The sequence below is a fragment of the Capricornis sumatraensis genome, chromosome 5 (genome assembly GCF_032405125.1).
Source record: "Capricornis sumatraensis isolate serow.1 chromosome 5, serow.2, whole genome shotgun sequence".
Lineage (NCBI taxonomy): Eukaryota > Metazoa > Chordata > Mammalia > Artiodactyla > Bovidae > Capricornis > Capricornis sumatraensis.
In genome coordinates, this window is record NC_091073.1 from 10,345,774 (window position 1) to 10,372,793 (window position 27,020).

The 27,020-nt window shown below is 48.6% G+C and overlaps 1 protein-coding gene across 14 annotated transcripts in view; it reads right to left on the reverse strand.

The window, feature by feature from the left end:
• Window positions 1-27,020, reverse strand: part of IKZF1 (IKAROS family zinc finger 1) — a 79,179-nt gene that overhangs the window by 12,529 nt on the left and 39,630 nt on the right. For 2 of the 14 annotated variants that reach the window (XM_068972479.1, XM_068972477.1), the window contains exons 3-4: window positions 5,222-5,389; window positions 1,066-1,191 (exon numbers count right to left, since the gene is read on the reverse strand). The exons of 3 other annotated variants lie outside the window; for them this stretch is intronic. In XM_068972479.1, coding sequence (XP_068828580.1) covers window positions 1,066-1,191; window positions 5,222-5,389 — 294 coding nt within the window. Of the gene's footprint in view, window positions 1-1,065; window positions 1,192-5,221; window positions 5,390-11,482; window positions 11,744-18,177; window positions 18,238-27,020 lie in introns of all 14 variants that reach the window. 9 more of the 14 variants (XM_068972478.1, XM_068972476.1, XM_068972484.1 and 6 more) reach the window with 6 other exon arrangements.

A 27,020-nucleotide genomic window follows, 5' to 3' on the forward strand; every position in this document is an offset into this window, starting at 1 on the left:
AGCCATTTATTAAAGTCGGAAAGCTGAATGCGGCTTGATAAAATCTCAGCTATTCATTTAACATCTACTCCTCCGTCTGGTGCTAGTGGTGAAGAACTTGCCTGCCAGTGAAGGAGATGGAAGAGAGGAGGATTCAATCCCTGGGTTGGCAAGATGCCCTGGAGGAGGGCATGGCAACCCACCTCAGTACTGCTGCCTGGAGAATCCCATGGACAGAGGAGTCTGGTGGGCTACAGTCCATAGGGTCGCAGAAAGTCAGACACAACTGAAGTGACTTAACATGTACGCACACCTCCATCCAATGAGGATTTTTCCAGCAGTCATGCTAAATGAGCAGTGTTTTGAAAGAGGTGAACTTGAGCTGATCTATCCATAAATCTCATGTCTTAGAAAATCAGAAAGGTGCTTTTGACAATACAGCTGGCCCCTTGAGTAAATTCAGCCCTTTCCATACTCTCTCTGTTAACACCTTTCACTTCAGCGTGTCTCAGATCAGAGCCAAACATCTTGAAATGTAACAGATACACAGCAAAGCATTAGAGCACAGGAGGGAAAAAAGAATCTTCCCTTGAATCCTGTGACAGGTGCAGGACCACAGACAGTCAGGGTCTTTCAGTTACCCTATGTCCCAGGCTGGTGCCAACACTGATGAATGAAAACATGGCCTGAACACTCTTATTTGATCCACTTCATGAAAAAAAAATCATTTTTATAGCCAGATTTCACATCTTATTTTGATGACTAAGCACAAAGAAGCAATCTATACTTCCAGGTTGAAAAAAACAAAAACCACCAAAAAAAAAAAAAAAAACCAGAAAAGTAAAAACCTGAGACTTTCAAGGGTCGCTATGATCTTAGAAGCTGATGCAGATTTTGAGAGGGAGGGGTTTCACGAGCACGTGCTCCCTGGTGAGAGGAAGTCTGGGAGAGCTGGGGAGCAGGAGGCAGTCCTCGTGAGGCTTTAGTGGCCAGAGACGCCGCTCCATCCCAGCTGTGGCGGCTCCGGGCCCAGGCCCGTGGCGGGCAGGGGCAGCGCGGCAGGCAGCCTGTGCCCTCGGTGCTTACCTGGGTACAGCGTGCCTGGGAGGCCCATGCTTTGCAAGTAGTTGTGGCAGCGCTCTTTGTGTTCCTCTAAAGAGCTTCGCTGTTTATAGCTTCGGCCACAATATCCACATTTGTGAGGTTTACCAACTGCAGGAGACACAATGGAGTTCGAGACCCCGATTAAATAGCGGCCGCACGTGTCGTGGGAAGGCATGCAATATACTTCTCATCAAAAGGGCAAAAAAACAAAAAAAACAAAGCACAACCCCTCTATTCTTGAGAGCTAAAAGTATTATGGACTCAGTTAAGATGACTGAATTTAAAAGTGTGAGTGATCAGGGGTTTCCTGATTGTACCAAGAACTCCTGCCACCTTTTTTTCATTTTAACTTGTTCACTGTCCAGCCTACCAAATTCTCTCCTACTTAAACCATGAAGTCTGTCTTTTAACTAAAGAAAACAAACCACTGCAGTGTGATACCAGGGATGCCCAACACCAAGGCAGAGATGTGCGGAAGATGTGCACATGTTGGCAGGATAATATACACACTCAGCTCCAAAGTCGGCCTCTTGTCCACTTCTACACCATGGGCCAGGCCTGGCATGACATTGGTGCCGGATTTAATGCAACCGAAGTGAATTCAACTACCAAATTAGTGTTAAACTAATAATCTGAGGTCTGGAAGAAACCACAGTGGATAACCAGCCTTCAGTGAAATGAGCCTTCTGTTCCCAAAATGTATTTTCTGGTTCTAACTTGGAAAAGCTCTATTTTCTCCCCCAAAGACCCTTAGAATAGCGTGGCTTCTCTTAAATAGAGCAGCCCTGTCCAACAGAACTCACTGTGAGGAAGGAAGTGCTCTCCCCCTGAGCTGTCCAATGCAGCAGCCACGGGCCACGTGTGAACACTGATCAAAGTATGGTCTGTGCCACTAAGAACGGAAATTTGAACTCTAATTTTAAGTAATTAAAAAGTAAATCCCACCTATGGCTTGTGGCTACTGTATTGAGCAGTATACTTCTATACACAGTTTAGCTCTTCCTGAATTTTATTGAGTGATATTTTAGGAAAAGACTAGAACAAATTCGTATCATACCTTCACTTAAAGATTATAATAGATAGCATTTTAGGAGATGAAATGGATAAAGGATATTCTATTAATTTCCATTCTAAAGCCAGAATCTTCTGCTTTCCTGCTCATATTGTTAGATTTCACATATTTGAGAGTATTATGTCAAAATCTATGCCATTCACATAGGAATGTTTGGTGAAATGGCTTAACCAAAGCTTGTATTGGTTAAATCTCTTACTTAGGTGAACAGAAGCTACAGTTTAAGAAAACCAGGATGAAAAACAAAATTTGACTTCTGGAACATTTACTAGTGGGGAAAAAGAATAATTCTTTATCTGGAGAAAGTGCTGTATCCCTAACATCAGAGAAACAACACTGAAATATACAATGTTGCTTAAAACTGCACTTTTTGTTGAGTATGCCCTTTAGAGACTAATAGAATAAAGATAACTCACTCCATGTCCTTTCCTGGAAACACTGTAACTTCAGCAAATTCCTGTACATGTGGTCTGAAAACCCATTTCTGTCTGAAAACCCATTGCTGTCTGAGTATATGACTGACTTTAACTCTGGAACATACTTCAGTTCTTGGAAGCAACTAAACTACAGTGTATCTTAAAGTATAGCCCACTATTTTGTAGGAAGGAAGGTCACTAGCCAAGCTTGCAACTTCCAAAGAAAGCAGAGAAGGGAGGGGGACCCTCCCCCACCATTCCAGACCACCCTCGTATTAGTATGGGACAAGTCCTATAGCCGGAATCTCAGACCAACACCAGTTGCCAGGGAAAGTTACCAAGTTGACGGCAGTTTTTAGTGGAATGGGAGTGCAGCCACTTCATAATGGAATAGAACACAACCACACTTAGGTTTGTAGACAAAGGCTGAAGTCTTCATTTTGTTCCTACGAAATCATCTTGTAGAACCTAAATCACTGTTGTTTTCTTTCTTCCCCCAGGAGCTGTGTGTGAGCGGCACTTTCTGATGGCAGAATCACCAGCAGCCCTGGATCAACGATGGTTCTCTCCCTATAATTTCATCTACTCGCTCATCAGTGAATCCTTAATGGAAATAAACTGTCCAAAGCCTGCGACTATCTATATTGTTAGCCATACTTGGAGCAGGACACTATCATGCCACAAATGAAATAAGCAGGAATGGAGCCTGAAGAACCTAAAACATGGCACTAGATGTTTCTAATTTCACCACACGACTGGTACACAGGAGAGATTTCTGTTGCAAATCAGAGTGACCTGGGATGACAATGGTAGGTGTCAAGCTAAGACTGAGTCTTTTTGTTTTTCTGCCAAAGGAGTGCTGGGTATCCTACCAGCTCCAGGGCAGCATCACTACCAACTGTGATGGTGTCGGCTTGACGCTGCCCGAAGGGTACTGGTGAAGTGGCTCCGTCCCAGACTTCCTGGTGGGCTCTGTACACAGACGGTGTAACTGTCACATCTGAAGCCTATAGGGACCCTGTAAACCTTCACCTCTCAGGGGACAACACACGCACTCCTTATTATCCATGTTGCAAGCATCCAAGAATGCTCACTGCCACGGTGTCATCATTCCACTTTGGGGAAATGCCATCTTCCTGTCCCCTGCAGCAAAGTCCTTCCAGCCCTCAGCAGGGCCCTGGCCCAGGGTCACCCACTGATCTCCCGCTGTGGGAGGAGCCACTGGCTTCAAGTGGCTCCTTTCACAGGAGATTTTAGGACGCTCGCCCACACCACACCATCCCGGATTTCTAAGAGCACCTAGGAGCCTCCTCTACGCTGATGGTCGGGAAGGAGGTCAGAACAAGGGGAGATGGCTGGGCTGAGCACTGGAGAACCAGACTGGCAGCCTGCCTGCTGCAAACTGTCCCCATGGCCTCCCGATGAGCCCCTTCAGGAGGACATCCCCACCATACTCATAAAGGCCCCCCAGCCCCCTTTCTAGGACCACTCACAGAGCCACACGTTCACTGGGAACTTTTCCAAAGGTGAACCCAAAAACCTCTCCCTGGAGACCCGCTGTCTCCTCTGTGTGCCCCTGCTGTCCCTTCACATGCACCGTGGCACCTGGTGCACATGGGGGCTCTGGTGTCTCTTCCCTGGGGAGCTCAACAAATGTGTGAAGGCTTCAAACCGTGGCCTTAACTACACTCACTACCTATGGAGGAGAGACCACCTGAGTCCAGGCCAACCTTCTCCAAGGACATGCATCCCTCCTCTGGGCCAGGGGCCTCTTTGAGGTGCTGCCCTGGGGGTGACGGGGAGCTGCTGGTCTAGGCGGTGAGCTCCCTGAGGGTAGGAGAAGGGCGTGATGTCAGATGCCCCCAGGGACAGCACACAGGTCTCACCCTGTCTTCCTCTGACCTGGAAGATCACAGGGCCACCGGATCATGAAACACCAAGGAATCTGCTATGGAGGCAGGAGATCCAGTATAACCAGAGGTTGGTCCGGGCTCCCAGGCTGGAGCACTTCAAATACTGTGGAGCATTCACAGATACCATCATCTCACCGAGACCCCAATTACCCGGATGGGTTTACTACATGCTGGTAACAGCTCCAAACTGGCCTCTCCCACCGGGGCCTCAGTCAGCCTCTGGTGTGACTGCTACATTTGGGTCCCTTTGGGCCCATCTCGGGGTGCACCAGGCGACACCTTTGCAAAGAAAACTATCCCCATGATGACCCCCAACATGCTCGGCCTTAAACAGCGATGAGGGTGGCTTCACAATGATCATGGAGAGACGTGTTTGGAAACTTCGGGGCATTGGCCGCAGACTCAGGACAAGTGCAAGATGGTAAAATCTTTGCAAAGAAAAACCCACTTACCTGAAAAACGGGATGAGGAGGACTCTCTTAAACTATTCTAAGAGGAGACGTGTGTGTGTGTGTGTGTGTGTGTGTGTGTGCGCGCGCACGAGCGTGTGTGAACGAGCGTGTGTAACATTTCCCCACCCTTCTCTGGTTTGTTGGGAGATCAGAGCGCATGGCGGGAGGGCGCTGATACTCTGGGTGCAGCCAGTGCCCAGGGGACTGGTCCTGGGAACAGGGCTGCCCCAGAGGGAGCCAGGCGCCCCTGCGCTGTGCCCACCTGTGCCCGCCCAGGGGACCTACCGGAGTGTGTCCTCAGGTGGCCGGTGAGGGCGTCGCGCCGGCGGCACGCGTAGTTGCAGAGGTGGCACTTGAAGGGCTTCTCCCCCGAGTGCAGCTTGATGTGCCGGAGCAAGTTGCCTTTCTGCGTGAAGGAGGCCCCGCACTGGTTGCATTGGAACGGCCTCTCTCCTGGGGAGACAAGAGGGAGAGCGGTGAGAGCGGAACTCGGCGGGGACAGAGGAGGACACGGCGAGAAAGTTGTTTCCCACGGGCCCGGTGACTTCCACCGGCTGCAGGTTTGATAGAACATGAGGCTTTCAGACTAAACCTGCCAGTTCCTTAACGCTTCACTGGTTGGGTCAATTTGATCTGAAAATCTAATTTTTTTTCCCTAAATCAGAATGGCACATCACAATGCAAATTCAAACTCATTTAAATAAAGTGACTGCAACATTTTGTGATGAAGAGCCACTCTTCCTGATCAGCAGTTTTGGAATAAACCAATATCCAATTTTGCGTGTTGTGGCATTTGGTGGGGGTTTTAATGTGGCTTTTTTCAAAGGGTCTTTAAAATATGCCACTGAAGCAGCAAAATAAAAAGGAAACTCATTAAAAATGCATTTCAGGATCACAAGTTCATTTCAGCGTTACATTCTTATATTTAAATGAAAGGCACTTCATTATAACAGTTATAATAACTTCTTTTCATTTACATTTTCCCTGTATTTTCCCTTTCAATTTCTTCTCCATTACCTGTCTGTCCCTGTGCAGGCAAATCAGGAAAGAGACAGACAGAGAGTGTGAGGGTGGGAGGGAGAGAAGGAGAAAGACTGAATAAACTGAGAAGTTGAGAAACTGGAGGGAAGGTTTCCATCATCCAAAGAGAGGTCCTGAATCTCCATCAAAATCTGAGCTGCACTGAGTGTTCTAGCTTTTTCCTTTGCCTCATAATCCTGCAACCTTGAAGCCAGTATTAAGTCTATCCATATCTATTGAAGTCAGTTATATTTTCAGTACAGATATTCTAAGAGATGAAATTCAGTTATTATTAGGAACTCTCTCTGGAGCGGAACCACTGGAGTGGTAACAAAAACAAGAGAACAAAACAAAAAACCCACTGGGCTCTCTGCTGTGTGTCAGCTCATGTCCCCAGACTCTGGATCCAACAACAGGATGAACAGGCAGCTGCGATCAAGAAATATGCTGTTGACTAGTCACAGGTCTCAGAGTCTAAAATCAGTGAATATTTAACTCTCACCTAAAACACGGATACATTTGTCATGTTTAAGTAAACGTCAAAACTCTTTTTTGTTAATTTTTATTTTTACTTTATTTTACTTTACAATACTGTATTGGTTTTTTTCTTAGATGAAAGACTTTGTGTGACCATGATATCTTGTTATTGAGATACCATGAAAATGCACTTCCTAGTAACAATTTTACCTTAGGGAAGAAGAATCTGTTAAAATGTATTTTAACAATTTTCCCAATCGATCTGCATGATTTTGGTGAACAAGACAGCACGTATCAAGAGCAATCAGAAGTGCATCTGGTGCTACTGAATCTACACCAGATTAAATCTAGAAGCCTGTGTTGGCATCTGAATTTCAAGATTATCATCATTCTTAAGTGGGAGGGATAGATGTGCTACTGGGAAAACTGAAGCGAACTTACAATGATATTCAGTTATAGACCATTTGGAATCCTAACAATAAAAATATATTTGGAATTTTCCAAAGTCTGTATCTAGATTGGATCTGACTGAGCAGAAGAAGTCTAGCAGGTGGAAAGGCGATGGTAAAAGTAACTAGCTTCCTCAGTCTCTGAGTTACAAGCCCACACTAGATGAGGAGGTTACAACAGCTAGTAGCCGGCAGACCCAAGGAGCATCTAATAGAGATTGTTAATTTTCTGCTAGAAACACTTCAGGGCCTTCCCCCACACGAGTGTGTGTGACGGCAGTCTTTAGCTCCAAAGGACGGAAGAAGGGAGAAGAGTCAGGGTGACCGGCAGGGCGGACCTTTAGGCTGAGTGTTCTGGAGAGCTAGGCGGTCCAATGCCACGAATCTGGTCATGACAAGGCTGTGGACCATTCCTGGTGACCAACATGCCTCGGTGTGACCCGTGTCCATGTGACATGCCCCCTCCATGCTGACGAGGTGCTGGGCACCTGGCTTCTCCTGAGGTCTGAAAGGTTGCAGGGAATAGCTGGTCAGACCCTGCCATCCAGCCAGTGTTGTCAGCAGAGGGAGAAAGGACAGATGGTTACAGTCATGAATCTCTTCAGCAGAACAGGGCCGGCAGGAAAGACAGGGCCGTGACTTCAAGAGTGAAATTTGTCTTCTAATTTGCTCTCCTGTAGCCTGCTGGGCCTGGTGTCTTAATTCCTCAGGCAAGCTTTCCTGGAAATCCATTTGTTTCTGATTGTTGTGCCAGCATGAATATGTAACATGGGGCCTGGGGACTGGAAGAGAGCATTCCCTGAAGCCATGACACGGAATTCAACTCAAGGTGGCTTCCCTTTGGAGGCATTAGCAGGAAAGGGCCCCGGAGCTGGAGGGCAGAACTCAGCTCACGATACCTGGTCCTTCTGCTGCCACTGCCAACTGCTTGCCCCTACAGCATGCAGCTGATGGCGAGTGAGCCCAAGTTCCTCCAAGGCTGTATTCCCTTTTATTTAATTGGGATGAGGCGTTTCATATCATTAATTCAAAATTTAGTTTGTGATCTCAGTGACTCTATAATCTGTCATTTCAGGGACTCTCTGAAGAATGCCTAAGCTTCTTTTCATAACTTGATTGAGTAAAAAAAGAAAGTCCATGGACACATACATCATAAAATTTCTGATCCTATGTCCAAAGAAAGTGAATTTATAAATATACTGAACCACAAGGACTTGCCTGGGCTTACTGAAGTCATGCCTTGGATCAGCATCAGTGCGCTCCTGCTCGGGCTGATTAGTTGCTAAGCCATGTACAAATCTTTGCAACCCCATGGACTGCAGTCCACAGGGCTCCTCTGTCCATGGGATTTTTCCAGGCGAGAATACTGGAGTGGTTGCCATTTCCTTCTCCAGGGCATCTTCCCAATCTGGGGATTGACCCAAGTCTCCTGCATGGCAGGTGGATTCTTTACCACTGAGCCACCTGGGAAGCCCAGCACCCAATGTGAGGCTATGTTTACAAAGCCTAATGGTTGCACCTTTTCACCTTACAGATGGGCACAGAGCAGGCACAGGGCTGGACAGGATAACCATAATTCAGACATTTTTCTGATGCTTCCTATTAAAACCCCTATGATTTAGAAGCAGGATGCTACACCTCTGCATGGTGGGGCTCCCCCTGCGTTACACGCTCCTCTCCTAACAGCCTCCCTCTGATTCTCCCGGGAGCCCTCTGAGGTTGGCAGGAAGGTGTTACTACGATGCTTGACTTAAAAATATGAAATTGAGCAGCAAAACTGGGGAAGTGAAATGATGGCATCAACAGACCATTCAGATGAAGGCAGCCACAGCCCTTGTGGGGCTGGGGATGAGGGAGGCGGCCCCGGACAGGCAAGTCTTTCAGAAGGAAAGCCCGGCGTGCCCAGCCCACCGGGTGACAGCAGGAGCAAGTCTGGGCTCCCTGATGAAGGGCCCTCTGAGATGGCAGTTTCTGGCTCAGTATGAGCTGCACCTTTGCACCACCTACAGACGGTCTGGGTCCCTGCTCCAGCTCCCAGCATCCTCTGGGGCTGAACTCCAGTGTGCATTTTCACAGGACCTCCAGTGAGTCACGGGAACTTTACCTTTGGGAAAGGCTGCTTTTAGGGAATTCAGGGCAGGGTTGGGGATTAGCAAAGCCTGCCTTTCTGATTCATTCCCCTCTGATCCCACAAATGTGGATACTTTGTAGTATCCTAGTTTGGTGAACATGTTGCTATTTCTATACATACCAACCTACCAATGCTGCTGCTGCTGCTGCTGCTAAGTCGCTTCAGTCATGTCCGACTCTGTGCGACCCCATAGACAGCAGCCCACCAGGCTCCCCCGTCCCTGGGATTCTCCAGGCAAGAACACTGGAGTGGGTTGCCATTTCCTTCTCCAATGCATGAAAGTGAAAAGTGAAACTGAAGTCGCTTAGTCGTGTCTGACTCTTCGCCACCCCATGGCCTGCAGCCGACCAGGCTCCTCCGTCCATGGGATTTTCCAAGCAAGAGTACTGGAGTGGGGGGCCATTGCCTTCTCCAACCTACCACTATATCCATGCAAAGTAGAAAAGCATTATGAAGGCAATCCAGGAGTTCCTTGTTTCAGGTTTTTTTTGTTTTTTTCTTTTTTAATAGAAATCAAGCTGGAATCATAAAACTGATGGTCTCTAAGGCCCTCCTTCTGGAATGAACTGTGCCGTTACTGAAAGACTCCATGTGTCGGTGCCTATCTGGCACGTAGCCATTATTTGTGGGCAGAAGTGGGCAGCAAACAGCCAGTCTCCTCTGCATACCTACACTTGGCAGGTTTATCATTAAATGCAATTATTCTTTTTATCACGGCAGGCAGTCATTATATTCTGACCATTTAGTATGCCAGCATTTCATTCAGTTATCAAATATTTATTGAAGAGAACTTTCACTGTATAGTGAGGTTTTACATGAATTAACAGGAAAGTAATTCATTTGCGAGGTCTGTTTCTCTGCCAGGAATGAATTAACGTGGGTCCCAGTGCATCCTGTAAGGGGTCTCTCACCACCTAACCTACGTTCACTTTAGTTTCTGCCACCCGACTGCTCTCCTGTGAGCTCCGCTTAGGGCTAGATGTGCTGGGGGTTGTTCATGGGATAATTGGGGGATGACCAGGCACGTTAGGGAAAACAAAGTTTGCTAAACTGCAGAAGTTAAGTTTTTATCGAAAATGAGTGTTGATTGAAAGTAGACATATTATACGGTTTTTCCAGGTGGATGACGACCGAAAATCATTTTGGGAACTGCCTGATTCAAATATAAAAACGACAACTCTACAAAGATCTGCATTTCCTTACAACCCAGCTGTTTTGCTCCACGAATTTTCTGAGTTCCTGCTTCATTTTCGATAAGCAGATAAGCATGTGGCCCAGGGAAGAATCACATGAGGTCGCAATGTTCATGTTCTTCCTCACTTCCCTGAGCTAAGTTACGAAACCCACTTTGCCTTCTCAGTCTGCTGTTTTGCCAGTTTGCCATTCTTCTCTTGTGGAGAACAGGGGCAGACCCTGGCTTTAAGATGACCTAATCCTAACCCTAACTGCAGCCAGCCCCCCGCCAGCACCCCTGGGCAGCAGGGGCTCAGGGTATGTTTATGTCCAAACTTTCAGTGGGATCACTGGACTGGGCACATTTATTATGTTTTTTCCACCTTCAGAGCAGAAGAGTAAAGTTTCTATTCAGTTCTAAACACTCTTTATGCATGCCGTTAAAGGTAAGGTGTGCCCTGTTAGTATTTTATTCTGAAGACTCTTTAGGGCCACTCGCGACACTTCCAGTGGGTAAGCACATGACTGGTTGTCTGCCGTGAGTGCCCTCGGGGCACACGGGTGGGGCAGAATGCAGAGCTTCTGTCTCCAGCCCCCAGTGTGGGAACATGTCAGGAGCTTGGGTGCAGCCTTCAGTGTGCACTCCTTCCATTCTGGATCCAGAATACTTTCTCTTCTGCTGCCAAACCCTCCATCCCCCACCTCCGCTAGGGCGGGGGTTTAGGTATTAAATTATTTACCAATCTGAGAGGGTCTCCTGCATCGCAGGCAGATTCTTTACGGTCTGAGCCTCCAGGGAAGCCCTCCGGTGGGAGCCACTGGCAACCAAACCATCTCGGTGGGAGTGTCGCCTGGGAGGAGAAGCCTTCTGAAAACAAAGTCTTTCTGAAAGACTATACCATTCCATCAGCATTCAATGACTGTTTCTAAGAATCAGATACCCCTGACATGCATCTCCCACTCCTGGGTTCTCGGTGGACAGTCTGAGGAGTGGCTTTCAGGGCATCAGCCTCTTGCTCTGTTTGGTTTCTTATGGGGGAGCCATCTGGCACAGCCCCACCGCCCCTATTCAGCGAGCAGGACCTCAGGCCCTTGTCAGAACTCACACACGTGTTCCCTTTACCTTCCTGTTTACAGCTTTAGTTTAGAGGATAGAATTGGTACGTTTAGAAGTCCTTCTGGATGAACAGGGAGGCTACACCTCGCTCAGGACACTCGGCCGGGAGGGGCCTCGTCCTCTGCGACACCCCGCGGGCCCCTCCGGGCCACCGAAGGAGGAGCTACGCCAGGCCTTACCAGTGTGGCTTCTCTTGTGGACCATGAGCACATTGGGGCCGATGCAAATGATCCCACAGACATCACACTTTAGTTTGCCGTTAGGAAGTCGAATGCCTCCAGCTCCTGACAAAGCTTTGCTGCCTTGGATACTGTGCGAGCCATTCATTTTCTCTCCGGAGGCATCGAGCATCCGCAAGTCCTCCGCACACTCTTCCCCATTCACTTCACAGGCACGCCCATTCTCTTCATCACTCTGAGTCTCTACTTTAACATTACCGGCTGAAAGAGACAACACAACACAGGGGCCGCTCAGTGTCAGGCAAAAACGGAACAGCACCGCCCAGCAGCGACGCGACCCAGTGGGAGCGGCAGCTTCCAGACACAGGTTCTCAGCACCTTATCCCGGGGAGCAGCAGCCCGGCCCAGACCCGTCAGCCCCCAGGGGGCTGTGACCTGTGGCAGTTGGCATCTCGGGGCTGGGTCAATTGCCTGCCCTTTCTGTAGGTCCGAATGGCAGAGGGTGAAGATGCGTGGAAAAGCTATTTATAAATTCTCACTTTAGATTCGGGGGGCATGGGGGGCTCTCACAGGGTAAGGTCACCAGGTCCACCGTAACAGCCCCTCTGGAGTGACCCAAGGCAAGTCCAACACCCTGTGAGCCAGCAGAACCCCTGATCCCAGAAGATGAGTGATCGTCAAGTAATCCAGCCCCCACGGGTGGGGGCCCTTGTTTGGCAAAACCCCCTGAGAAGTGCTTATCTAGCTGAGAAAGTCCCCTTAAGCATAAAGATAAGCATAAGCTTTCTTTCCTTCATTCATTCATGTATTAATAAATGTGGGGACAAAACTCAGCAAACACACCCTTAGATATCTGTCTGCAGATTCCTGAAAGAATTTTGTCTGTTTCTTTGGCACATGACCACTCTAAACCCTTCTTATTCCAGAGTGATAATAAAACCTGTATCCTAAAGTAGGGCCATGAGTCTGAGGTTTCTTCCAGTTGTTCAAGGGTTGACTGGGATGGTCTGTGAATGTAAACAGATCTGTACCAGCTTTTCAGAAAGGAAGACTCGCGTGTGGGCATGGGGAGGGGGGCAGGGGAGGTGAAGGGCTCTTGGTTATGATACAATAACCACTGTCCACTTTGCATTGTTGCTTCCTCAGCATCACATTTAGGGTCATTATTTCTGTCATTCGTGTGTTTTTCTTGGTAAAGAAAGCAGATATTTGGTTTGCACTCTTCTGAAACACCGACTGATAAGGGACGGCTGAATCCAACACTGCGATGACCAGGAAAAACTGCAGTTACACCGAAAGCCCTCGTGTTCATCACAGTCTCTACAGACGAACAAGAGGAAGGAGGCAAATTATGCCAAGTGAAATAATCAGCGAGACAGGCAGCAACCACGACCACAAGGGCTTTGACTGGCCTTGTGGATCAGTGGCTCTCCCACTATGGTCCCTGGACCACAAGCAAGTTCCTGAGAGCGTGCTGGCAAGGGCAGACTTTGGGGTCCAGCCCAGACCCAATGTACGAGGCCCACCCCAGACCCACCCCCGTGGACACAGCCACTCCCACTGGAGTCTGAGAAGGCCTGTGCTAGGAACAAGCTGGTTGGACTCAACACAGCTCTCATGATTGGCAAGCTCAGAGCTGAGACTCTGAAGTCAGAATTCCTGGTTTGGAATCTCAGCTCCATTCTTTATAAATGCTGAGATCCGGTACAACGCAGGTGCCTGCTCTGTACCTCGGGTTCCTCATCTGTAAAACTGGAAACTGTCAGCACCGGGCCAGCTGGAGCTGTGAGGGAATTGAGGGGGCAAAGAGATGGCTCTCTGCCATCGGGACCCAGGCCTGGTCCTGGAGGCAGGCTGTGGGCAGCACAGGTGAAGCGTGTCAGGGGTGAGCAGCAAGAGAAGAGTGGGAATGGGAAGTGAGGGACGGATGTCACCTTGAACCTCACAGATGCCCTCACGCCGGAAGTCTTGACACTCATCTGACAGCAGTCCATGAAGGCGGGACTTGGTCATTATTCTGCCAAGTGACATTTTCTCTGAGAACTGTATTCATAGACTCAAGAAACCAGGAGGCTGAAAAGGCCTGAGATCTTTTCATAAATTACTCTCCGATCATTGCGGATCCTCTGGAATGGTTTTAGGTAGATGTACTCAGCACCACAACAGGCTAAGTAAGCACAAAGAAGAAAATTCAGTATCGTGTGATATTCTAGTTTTATGAAAAAAACGTAGGCAGCTCCCCAATTTGGGGGTCCCCAGATCCCTGCGCAAGGTCAGGGGAGCGTAAATCATGGGGATTGGACAGAGGGTTGGAGTCACATAGAGACACATGGAGTCACAGGAGCCAGCAGGCACATGCTGGGGATGTGGAGCTAGAAGCTGCCTGCGCTTCGGGGCAGAGGGGAGGGGGCAGAATTCAAGGCCAGACGGTCACAGAAAGGTCTGTGGCAAGTGAGAGGGGGCCCGGGGGTGGAGGTGAGACCCAGTGGGCCACACGTCAGCCACTGGCTCAGCAGATTCAAGCATGTGTGAATTTTCTCTCCGTGTGAGGGGGAAGTTCCTATCTCTTTGTGGACAAATGCACCCTAGGTGCCGGCTGCGTGGGAAAGGTGCAGAGACGCCCCCAACCCAAGGCGGGTGTCCATGAGAAAGGGCTCTCGTCTCACGGGGAGGTGAACACAGGTGGCGGTCATATTATTCTTGTACATGACGGAAATCAGGGCAGGGAACTGTCTTAATATGTGGCAAACACAGATCCGATCTCAAGAGCTGAAGTCTAACATACATCCATGTACAGTCCACATAAGGCAGAAGACACACTGGAGAAACATGAGCTCGGATGGGGCGTTTTGGCTTCACTTCTGTAAATGTGAAAGTGGCTTCGGGGGTTTTACGTGATGGTGAGTTTGACTAGTGATGTGGCCCAAGGAAAGGACAGTAGAAGCTGCAGGCCTGGGGGCCCACGTCACTGACCTACAGGGTCTCCCTGCCGCACGGGCTGCAGCCTCCTATAAACACAGTCTGGAGCGGGCCAGAAGGAAGCCCATTCTGAGATGTCGAGGGGCCCAGATGCACTGGGCTCAGACATAAGCCTCGGGCTGAGAGCAGAGATGCCCCCCGACCCCAAGTTCCTGAACGAAGGGGAGTGGGAGGAAGACAAAAGGGGGACTGGAGGTCCCCCTGAGGGGGATCCCTGCCCTGGGAGGCCTCCACACTGCTGGAGGACAGAAGGCAACGTCTGGAGCGTGCTGGTGCCGGGTGGCTCTGGCAGCAACGCTCCCACTCAAGGCACCAGAGGGGTGGGCACGGGTGTGGAGGGCCGGCCCCTGCCTCTTGTGGGCCTTCCCAGGAAGGCTGTCGGGTCTGAGAGCTGGCGGCTCCGTGGTTTCGAACTGCACACCCCGGAGCACTCAGGGGCACCAGCCTTTGCTCAAACTGGTGAAGGAGGAGACCGGGACCAGATGACGGGTGTGAACTTTGGCCATCCGCAGGTTCACACCCAAACACTCCAGAGCCCACCCAGAGACAAGCGGGGCCACTGCACCCTGTGTGACAAGGCCATGTGGTCAGCCCTCTCTTATTATCTTCCTCAGACCCATGCTGTCATCAGTTCCAGGAACCAGTCATCCTGCCTAACTTGATTTAGCGTTCCGTGGTCCAGCCCACGGATGCTGTCTCTGTGGTCATCCCCTCTCTGAATTCCTATCGGTTCTGTTTCTTTGGACTCCAAGCTGCTTAGCTGCATTACTGCGTCTATGAAATGTTATACTCTCCTTGAATATGGGGGATTATACTTATAAATATTTTGTAACTCTGTCCTTCCACCACTTAGAAAAATGTCAAACTCAGTATGGTGCTGAATGGAACTGATTAAATATAGAACATGAAATGGAGACTTTGTGTTTCTTGACCCTGGAACACACTGGTTCAGGCCTAACCGTGCAGCTAACTGTTCCACCAAGTCCCGGGAGCTAATGGACGAGGCCCCAGTGTCATTATTTAATAAGCATGGCTGCCGGCAGAGTGGATGTGCCTTCAAACCCTGAGCCAAAAGCCACTTTCTTTCCAAGATGCAATTTAAAATTTGGGAAAATGAAAGTCTCGTTTTTATACATCTCAGAGGCTTTCTATGTTATTAGCAACTGGACAGTCCTCAGAGTGACCCTGGGTGCCTGACCATTAGCACACAGACAAGGTTAGCTCTGAGAGAATCCAGAGAACTCAGGGTCACTGGGGCCAGGAGGCCTGGATCTGCTGCCAACCACCGTATGGCCTCATGAAAGATTAAAACGTTTTAATGCAAAGGGATAGAGCACCCTGGCAGCCTTGCCTCACAGATAGATTCTGTTTCCCCATCACTTTCCTTTCCCTTTAGAATGTGTCTATATATTTATAGGTGAGGTAAAGCATTGGTACTCAGATGGCATTTTCCCACTGAACAGATATTCCCTAAACTATGAGTTTAGACCGGGTAAGCTCAAAATGCTCAGTATTTTAAATGAAAAATCAGGAGACAGAAATATTCCTGCAACTGGTGACCAGCTAGGAAAGATCAAACATATTTAAGGTGTATCTTGAATAAAGGTAATTTAAAATTTTAGATGAAGAAAGATGTGTAGAAGTTTCTGTGCTTCCTCTAAAGGTTTATGAAAATTTTTAAGCACTTTAAGGTTAATGAAACCACTGATTAGAACTTATATCATTAAAAATGCAGGATTTTTCACTGCCAGGAGGCATGATTACTTCCTTTACCTCCCTAATGGGAAGGTAGCCATTCCCTTCTCCAGGGGATCTTCCCGACCCAGTGACTGAACCCAGGTCTCCTGTGTTGCAGGCAGATTCTTTACCATCTGAGCCACCAGGGGAGCCCTCAACTAGAAATATGTTTATCCTTATTTGATGTTTTGGGTTTTAAAAGGAATGAAATCAGGGAGAGATAAAAGAGGAAGCGTATGAAAAACAGAATGAGTTACTAGCATTTATTTACATTTTTCTCAGGTAACAGGGGACACAAACTGAGAGAAAAGGGTCAAACGGTTTGTTTTCAATTTTCAACAAGGGACAAAGGAAGTAAATGAAGAGGACAATTCTCTATCATGACCACTAGGTGGTGATGTTGGCCCAGAACAGTTGGGTTGCTTGTTTGGGTGGGGACCTCCTCAAGATCAACAGTTGCAACTTGGTATGTGGGAGGGGGTGGGGAAGGAGGAGAGAAGAGATACTAAAACCTTGTGAACCCAACTGTATAAAAGTAGACAGGAAGGGCATTGAGACATGTATCATCTGTCTTACAGTATCTGCAAGTATTGTGTATCTTTATAGGCAGCAATTTTTACATACTGAAGTCTTCACCAAAGGATCTTCTCCAACACTGCAACCTGCTTGATCCTAAACCTTCTCAGATTTAATGAAAACATGTCAGAATGTATTATCTTACTCTTAAGTGCATTTGACTTTTTAATATTTCAACAAATATTTCCATATTTCATCTCAAAATTAATATTAGTTCTCTGTGCTAGTACCTTAAAAGTGTTTTATATAATCACATAAGCACACATATAAACACATATACACACACATATAAACATTTATATATACATGCATACAGATCTCACAGAAATAGATATCAAGCTGTTTTAAAGTCAATTCAAAGGAAGATCTCTATAACTTTTATAAACTGGAAAAGCAGTCAGTGTAGGTTGCAAGAAAAGGGGTAACCCTAGGCTGATAACTGCTAAACCCTTTTGGTGCCAAAGAGTTTTTGATGGCCAGGATGTCATAAACCTTTCTTTAACTGCTACTGACACCTTTGAGATTAGAGTTTGTGTTAATACTTGTTACAGGATTAAGCATAACTTATCTTCTGACATTGTTTTATAACATTAGAACATTTACTAATATAGGCTCTGAAGACTTTGTCCTAAGGGGGCAACCAACTTGCATCACTTTTAGTATTCGACTCTCTGGATATTTTTAAAAAGCCCTTTCCACTTCTTAAAATACTCCTTCAAGGATGTCGCTCAAATATATTTATCATTCATCATCTCTCAAAACCTAAAAAAGAAAAATGAAATTAACATCTGCGTTGGGTTTGACAGCTCAGATCAGGAACGCCCCGCACACAGAAGCACTCAGCGTGTCTGCTCAGGAAGTGAGGACCACGCACTAACGGCCTTGATGCCCTGCGACTTTTTTCCTCTCAGTTCTGAAATTAATACTTCCAAGCTACAGAAGGAGAGTACGCATCCTTCTTTGTCCTACAGAATTGTACAAGGTATCTTGAAAGTATGTTGGGTTATTTAACGGTGACAAAAGTCTGGTCAGTATCATTACACTCAACCAAAGAGGAGATACTGGTAACATTCATAATGAAACTATTTAACAGCATTAGTAGAGTAATAATTCCGTTAAACTATTATTACTTCTGCCCTTACTGTTACTGCACTGCCACCATGGAAAGCACGCTCCATGGTGCATCCAACAGTCTGTGATAAAACCAGGCACACACACCTCAAGTGTTTAGGTGGTGTTCTCGGTGGCAGATGCTTAATCAACAGCATGACTGATACTTATCTCAATGTTTCAAGTATGGAGGAAGGTGATGAAAAATCATGCATTCACAATACTTACACTATGGGAACTGAGTATGAAATGAACATGCATTATCGTTTTCTAGAAGCAAAGTGTATACTTACGAGAGAAAGAATTGGGAATTATTGCATGGAAATCCCTAAAGCCGTCAGCCCCATAAGCCACTGCAACAAAGAAGGCAAAAAGAAAGCTGGGCTGTAACACCATCCAAGAGACAGAGTAAGAGTTTAAAAGAAACTATTGTTGTTGCTGTTGTTTTAAAAAAGGAAAGTAATATTACTCAACGCCATTATTTAGCTACCAGTCTGGCACTGTCAGCCTTCAAACGAAGGGCTGAAATGGCAACACAGTGCTTACTTCGAAACAGGATCCCACTTCCCAGAGGTCTGAGCTCATGGCACCAAATCACACAGATGCTCTAGAGTAACCTCTGGTGTGCCGAGCATCTTAGGCACTGCTTCTGGAACATTCTAGAATGGTGAGAAACCCTTCAGCAGAGCTGGTACAGACAGGTCCAAGATCTGCTATCATAGCTGAGCTTCCCCTGGGAAAGCGCTTATCTTCACAGAAGCAGTGTGACTCTTAACGGGCTGCCTGCATTGCAAATGTTCTTCCTTCGGCTTTTTCTTAGAAAGTCCTCACAGAAAATTAGAAAATGTTCATGCAACACACTGGGTGGGGGAAAATTTGTGTTTTTCCCTACCTCAAAGTGAACTACCAATTTCCATGGGTATTCCTTATCAGGTGCCCTCATAAAGACTATCACCACCTCAAATTACGAAGGGTTTTTTTTTTTTTTCTGTTTTATAGGTTAGTGCTTTCCAGTGTGTGCCTATGTCTTGGAACTTAACAGACACTGCACATCACACACACACACACACACACACACACACGAGTTCTGTCTGCTGAAGTGACACCCCAGTGGCAGTCTGAGTTACATCCACAGAGTAGCTGCTGAATTAAACATGTTGCTGAACTACTGAATGGCTGAGTTTCCTGCAGGAAACAGACCTACTGCACTTGGCTTAAACCAGTGTTTCCCAAACTTGTGTGCCCACAGGCCCTCCCCTCTTCCCCATGAAGATGTCAGTAAAACATTGGGAGAATGGGAAACAGTTACGGAGACACTGCCAAAGCTATTCCTTGAAGTTGCTACCTGAATCATTTCTTAGTAAACCCTCAGCCTTCCTGTCTTCCTCCTGCTCCTCGGACACTCCTGCCTTCTGATCATCTGAATCTAACGGTCAGCCCTGGTGCTCCCCTCCCGCTGCCCAGCACGGCTGGCACCAGCTGGCCTGCCTGGTCCACCCGTGCTCCACGGTCAGCAGTCAACCGGGGACACTGATTTCACAGGGACCTTTGCAATTCTGTCATCTTCACTGAGCTCCAACTTCTGAAGCCCCGAGCCCTCCAGGTCACAGGGTGCTATTATCTCAGATGAGGGAGTAAAGGCCAAGATGTTTTGAAAGGTCAGTATTACCTTTTAAAATCAGGGACATCAGAATATGTGACATAATATAAAATTTTCTGATTAAATGACATCACTGCCTTGATTCTCTGAGAAATGACTGAGACTGCTGATGGGCTTGAGCATGGATTGATTTGAAAGTCGACCTCCTCGTACCCCTTCAATAGAGGCCATGTATGACAGTGAGGAGGGGGAGGTGAAGGTGGAGGATGCATAGAGTGGATGAGTGAAGGAGCTACAGGGCTGAGAGATGAGCAATGCTCATCTAAAAGCTGCCTCCCAGGAGAAGACGTGCACTCGCACAGGTCCCGGATGATCAGAGCATAGACCTTCCAACACTGAATCCCATGAGCACAGCTTGCATTGAATATGAGTAACAGTACAGCAATCATCAGACAGCGAACGCTACCCATTCGCCAGGAGCATCAGTTCTCTGCTTATCCTCTGTAGCTATAGCGCTTTTCTTCCCCAAGGAAAGCAGAACTGATAGAAATGCACTCTTGCTCGGGCACCACCTACGTTCCTCCAACTTTTGAGTTCAGAAAAAGGAAAGCTCCTCTCTTCCTGCCGGGAACAAGCACACAGTAGGGAAGCATGAACACTCTCCTGTCCTGCTCTGTCCCATCTCATCCCATTTTACTCTCATCAGGCCAGCACCTCGTGGAAGGCAGGCACCAGGAACTCTATAAACAACAGGCACTTATTTATAAGCTCTTTCCACAAACTGCCTTCAGTCCCCACATGGTCCTACAAGGCAGGAACCATCACTAAGGCACCAGGGAGGGGCTGGGGCTTCCAGGAAGCTCTGGAGTTTGTCCTCTTGGCGGTGAGCGGGGGCCCAGGTGAATCTGAGACCATATGTAATTAACACAGAAACTCAGTACTCCATACACACTCTGCCTGCAGGATGGGGCTATGGGAGCTGTGCTTTCTCCATTATGAAGCTGGAGAGCTTAAAAGTTACTGCGGCTGCACACAAGCACACACTGAGATGTGTGCACACACACTCATCATGCATGGGAGTTAAAGAGCGCTTACGGACAGAATTCCCCACACAGTTAACACACACACACACACACACCATGCATGGGAGTTGAGTAACAGAGCACTTACCGACAGAATTCCCCACACAGTTAACACACACACACCACGCATGGGAGTTACAGAGCATTTACCAACAGAATTCCCTACACAGTTAACACACACTCACCACGCATGGGAGTTACAGAGCGCTTACCGACAGAATTCCCCACACAGTTAACACACACACACACACACACACCATGCATGGGAGTTGAGTAACAGAGCGCTTACCGACAGAATTCCCTATACAGTTAACACACACACACCACTGTATATGAAATAGATAACTAATAAGGACATCCTGCATAGTACAAGGAAACCTACCCAATACTCTGTAATAATCTGTATGGGAAAGGAACCTAAAAGGAGTGGATATATGTACATGTATAACCAAATTACTTTGCTGTGCACCTGAAACATAACATTGTAAAGCAACTATACTCCAATATAAAATTTTAAATAGATAAGCAACAAGCATATATCATATACAGCCATCATTTTGTAACAAGGTTTAAAGGAGTACAAATTGTAAAAACACTGAATCACTAAGCTGTACACCTGAAACTAATATAATTCTGTATCTCAATTGTATTTCATTTAAAAATAATAAAATAAAGAATACATATGTTTACTATAATAAAGAATCCCCCACATCATTAAAATGACTACAAACAAGCGGTCTGGAAAGTGAGAGCCCCCACCCCACCCCAGCGCTGCCTTCTCCAGGGCCACCAGTCCCCAGGCCCACGGGCAGTAAGCATGCACAGTGGGCACCATGTCGCAGAGGCTCTCACTCTCCCTGGCCACTGACCCCAGTGCCCTACGCGCCCATGGTGTCCCCGTGTCCAAAGAACATTACATCAACTGCACCCCCATTCTCCCCGGGCACTTGGGGGGCTGTGTTACAGGTGCAGAGCCGATGTGTTCTGGGCACAGTCCTGGCTGGTCCTGAAGCTTCACCATGGGAGCAGGAGTGATGCCTCGACTGACTCCCAGCCTCTTCATTTCTTTTGTAAACTCCACCCCAAATTTCAGGCTATTGCTTCATAAAAGGGTGCAGACAGAAGCAGATTTAGTGAACCTTGATAAGTTTCCTAAATTTCACAGGATGCATTCTTGTCGCCAAGAGCAAATTGAGCTCATTTGGTAGGAATTTTTATTCCCTGAGTTGTTATGAACATTTGTGTATAAAATGCTGGGGATGCCTCAGATTCTGAACCCTATTCAGATTGCACATTGGTGACCATTCTGAGAAAAAAAGGTGAAAGGCCCAGAAACCACACTCTTCAGGTGCTTTTATCTGTGCAAATTATCAAGAATATAATTCTACGCTTCCCATACTGCTGGTACCTTTGGAAGAGATGAAGATGTACTTAGGATTTTCAAACTGGGAGAGAAGAAGTCTGTCCCCTCTCAAGTCAAAGAAAGATGGATGATTTTAGTGTAAATACATTCAGATCTGTATTTAGAAGAATTTAGAAACTGTCATATGACTTTTATACATAGTCTTCAAATCATATTAAGCCTGTTGCCCACAATCAGATCATTAGTCTCAGTAACTCGTGTAAGAATGGTTTTAGTGTAAATACATTCAGCTCTGTATGTAGAAGAATTTAGAAACTATCATATGACTTTTATACATAGTCTTCAAATCATATTAAGCCTGTTGCTCACGATCAGATCATTAGTCTCAGTAACTCGTGTAAGAATGGTTTGCAGTGACTTCTGCGATGCCTGCAGATCTCACATTTCAGGGATGGGCATCCTTGTCCTGTCACGGCCCTAGTGAGAGGGTCCCCGCCTGGGCCAGTGGGCAAAGGAGAGGACCAGGGACCGTCAGAACCAAAACTCCAAGACCACATTCCTGCAGGAGAGCTAGTTACGTCCTGCAGAAGTACCAGATGTAGACTCTTTTGAGATTCCCCCACACCAGATGTTTTTGGGGTGGACCTTTGTGCTCAGACCATCCTCTATGTGAGGGAGTGCCTCGTCCTATCAGGGGAGAGAATTCTGACACTCCTGACTGTTCACGCCGAGAAAGGGGTGTCCTTCCAGGCTGACGGAAGAGGAAGCCATAGTCTGACCCCGCACACGGAGCCCATGAGGGCTGGCTCACATCTCAGCTGAGTGATCCCTAAGAGGCTCCTCCTGCAACACCCCGTTCTCACTCCAGATCCTTCCTCAGACCCCAGGCCCGCAGTGTCCGCTCAGCCCTGTGTCCTGGGTGGACACAGGAAGCAACGACATGCCAGCACCTGCTGATGGCGGGATGCTCCGGGGCTCCAGCCCGCCCGCCTGCCCTTCCGTCCCTTCATGCTGCAAACAAGCAGGTGGAATCCAAACTCCAGGTGTTCCTCCACACCCCACTCTCCTCCTCCCATCCCACATGCCTGTGGTCCCCTCTGACCTCATGGTCGCACCCCCACCCCTGGCCTTCGATGGCCTGTTCTCTCGAGTTCTTTCTTTCTGACCTTTTCCAATCACATCGCATCCAGCACATGCGTGAAGCCGCTGTGCTGTCTGGCGGGGCTGCCTCTACCTGCTTCACATCCTGCCAGGGCTTCCTACCCCCACCCGGCACTGGCTCCCCTCTCAAACCATCTGACTCCTGGGCCTGAGACCCGCATCCTCAAGGCTGACTTTGTCAGGGCGCCTACTTCTAAGGTCTCCACTAGTCTGTTCTGTTCTAATAAGGGCTTCCCAGGTGGAGCTAGTGGTAAACAAGCCACCTGCCAACGCAGGAGACATAAGGGACACAGGTTCAGTCCCTGGGTTGGGAAGATCCCCCAGAGGAAGGGCTGGCAACCCACTCCAGTATTCTGATCTGGAGTATCCCACGGACAGAGGAGCCTGAGGGCTACAGTCCATAGGCTGGCAAAGAGTCAGACATGACTAAGTGACGTAGCATGCACTGTTATAGTAAGACAAAACCCCAGGTCCTGTCAAATCCTGATCAGCAATGACAATGATTCTCCAGCTGGTAACACTATTCTGACAACCAAACGCAAGAGGAAGCAAACCGCCATCCTCATCTCTTTAGAAATGCCTTGCAGCTGGTGTGAAGCTGTCCCTGTCCCAGCAGATCTGTGTCCTGTGCAGATGTCAAGGACTCTTCCTCCAAGCTGCGTCCCCCGACCTGCTCAGCTAGCAAAGAGCCGGCACTGCAAGGCCCCTCTGCTTTCCCATCCTTGTGACACCCACTTGGAACCCACCCTCTCTCTCAGCTACACAGCCCTTGCCAACTCCACTTCAGAGCCCTTAGGATGCACGCCTAGTTCTGGAACCTGGTGTGTCTGGAGCTCAATCCTGTGTTCGGATAAAGGGCTGCAGGCCCTGGCTGGAACGTGAAGTGCTCACCACAGGGGCCTTGAATCAAACTCCTCACTATTCCTTTTGGACACAACCATCTGACTTGAACATTTTCAGAAACCCACATAGATTCCAGGAGAAGCTGGACGACAGAGGCACCGTGCTGCTCACGTCTGAGTGCGACTCCCGAGCAGCGGGGTGTGTTTAGATCAAGTGAGTCATGGGAAAGTGCCGCACTTGACTTCAGTTTAGAGACTGAGCACACGGGCCCAGGCTTTCTGCTGGAATGAGTCCTCCGGCTCCTCCTACCTGTGTCCTGGGACGCCACATCCCAGACGTCCCTGAATCTGCAGCCTCACTGACTTCTAGAAGGATGGGGCAGCGACAGAGAGCCGGGTGCAAGGGCCGCAGGGCCGGCCACTCGGCTTTGCCTCCCCCAGGGCTGTGGACTCAGTGAGGCGCCAGCCGCCCCGAGCCCTGAGTGCCTCATCAGAATGGGAACCACCACGTCTGTCTGTCAGGCTCATGCGCAGATTCACAGCAACGCTCCCCAGGCCTCTCTCTCAGCCAGCCCTCCCCTCGGTGGGAAGGCGCGGGCAGATAACCACGGCTAACACACCACCTATCTTCTCGTCAGCAAAGGCTTCAGGCCGAAGGGATTAGCCGCAGCCGACTGGCACCCACCAAGTTTTTCATAACCAGGAAAAACAACAGGGCTGGGCTTTGTAAGACCATGTGGTTTGCAGGACAGCTGCCCTCGGTGCCTGGAAACCCAAGTCTGCGCAGACTTCCCTTCCATCCCAAAACCCCGGCAGATCTTCACCTCCACTTGGGGCTGGCCATCACTCGCCCTGACAGGGTTTCCAGTTGACACCAGGTCATGGAACAATAGTGGTTGCTTCAAGTGAAAAGTGACCAAATGGCCACAGTGAACTCTGCCCTCCTTCCCACAACAACTAACCAACGACCTGATGATCCGATGGGGATAAACCAACTCCTGATCTTCTCTCCGTGTAGCACAGCTGGGGACCAGCCCTATTTTTGTTTATATTTTATTAGTACAATTGAATTGTTCACAGTGAACTAAATAGCGTGGAAAAGCTCTGATTGACAAACCTATAATTTAGACAGGGAAACCAGGATAAGCAAAGATTCTTCTTCTAAAGAGTACCTCTGAGCAAAGACGTTCAAAAATGAGGATTCTGTTCATGGGACTGCCTCTGAACCCGCTGCTCTGGTGTCCTTAACTCACCCTCTGAGACAGAGTTCACCACCACTCAGGGTGAACAGGTTAAAGGATAGATTTAGGGATATTTTCAGAAAGTTATGTCCTTCCAGTTGTTCCTTTATGGAAATTACCTTTTTATTGGTAAGAATGTGCATGTAAGGTTGCTCAGTCATGTTTGACTCTTTGAGACCCCGTGGACTGCCTCCGCAGACATGTAGCCTGCCAGGCTCCTCTATCCATGGAACTGTCCAGGCAAGAATACTGGAGCAGGTTGCCATTTCCTTCTCCAGGGGAAATTCCCCATCCAGGGATCGAACCTGGGTCTCCTGAGTCTCCTGCATTGCAGGCAGATTCTTTACCACTGAGCCACCTGGGAAGCCCCATTGTTAAAAATAGTATTTGCCTATTCAAAGACTGCAAGGATACATAAATACCAAGATGAAATCTCTAAAATTCACCTCCAACTCCTGGAATCTACAGAAAACCATGAAAAAGAGAAAATTGGAACATAATAATAATAAACAGAGTGAGAGAGTTTAGCTCAAGCTTTAAAAAGACAGAAGGAAATGGACATTTTCAGGCAATGAATAAGGACTGAAGAAAATTCAGACAACTGGGGAAGCCCGGAGAAGCCCTAAAAGTCTCAGCACAGACTGGTGGGGGGAGGCTGAGATAGCGTGAGGGCATGGGTGTACGGAGACCCTGACTTTTGTCTCTCCATCCCAAATCTTACTCCAGTGAGGGGAATCTGCACTGCATCAGACAGGCTGAAACAGTCAGAGATGGAAACTCTGCTCAGGCCGCACGTGGGGCTGTGGGTGGTGCTGACGGGCCGGCACAGGTGCAAGGGGCCAGCTTGCAGCATCGAGGCCCTGTGAAGACAGGGGGCGAGCAGGCCGTGGGTGCGGGGTCCCTGAGCACCCAGGCGGGAGGGGTGGGCATGGGCAGCTCACTGCCGCCTGGGCCTCCGCACAAGCGCTTTAGCCGATGTGACTCTAAGCGTGCTTCAAATGCGGTTCTCCCAGGGCTCGTCCCTACTGAAACAGCAGGCTGAATGCCACTGCCGGGGGAATGGAGTGCTGAAGGCTGGGAGAGTCCCGACTGTCAGCTGTGCCTGGCCTCCGAGGCTTGGTTGCTGTGTGCACTTTTGGCCCACAGAGGAGGCATGGGACAGGCTGCTCCGTCACAGAGGGGGCAGAGGGGCAGAGGGGCTGAGGGGGGGGCTCCTGTGGGGCTCTGCAGATGCTCCGGGCCATTCCCTCAGGCTCCCCAGCTGGCACCGTGTCAAGCCCCGCAGATCCCAGGAGCCCGGGCCCCGACTCAGGGAGGCCAGAGATAAAGTAATCTCCTCCAGGACACATGAGGGTGGGTCCCTGGCTGTCCCTCCCTTCCAGAAGCTCGGAGGGGTCCCTGCCGGAATTCCAAGCACGAGGTGACTCAGCAGGGGAGGCGGGAGTCTGGAAGGAGGGTTCTGCCCGCTGGCCTGCTGTCCTGAGCCCACGGGCGCAGCAGCGCGCTGTCCGTCCAAAGGGTGCGGGTCTGTAAGCAGAGGCTGCTTGGGGTGGGGACTGGGGTCCTACCCAGAGGCCCAGGGAGGAGACAAGCCTTCACCTTACTTTTCCCCCTTCTTCCTGTTCTCCACCCAATAGCACTGGCAGCGGAGGCCAGGATCGGGGAGGACCCGGCAGAAAATAGGAGGCAACCTGGGTCTGGGGATGGCAGGGCTGAGGTTGGAGGCTGGGACACACATGCAGGGGGGTGGGTGATCCTGGTCAGCATGCCAGGGCTTACACATGTGTGTGTGCACGTGTGTGCACAAGTCAATGGCAAAGACCACTCTTCCTGCCCACATATTTACA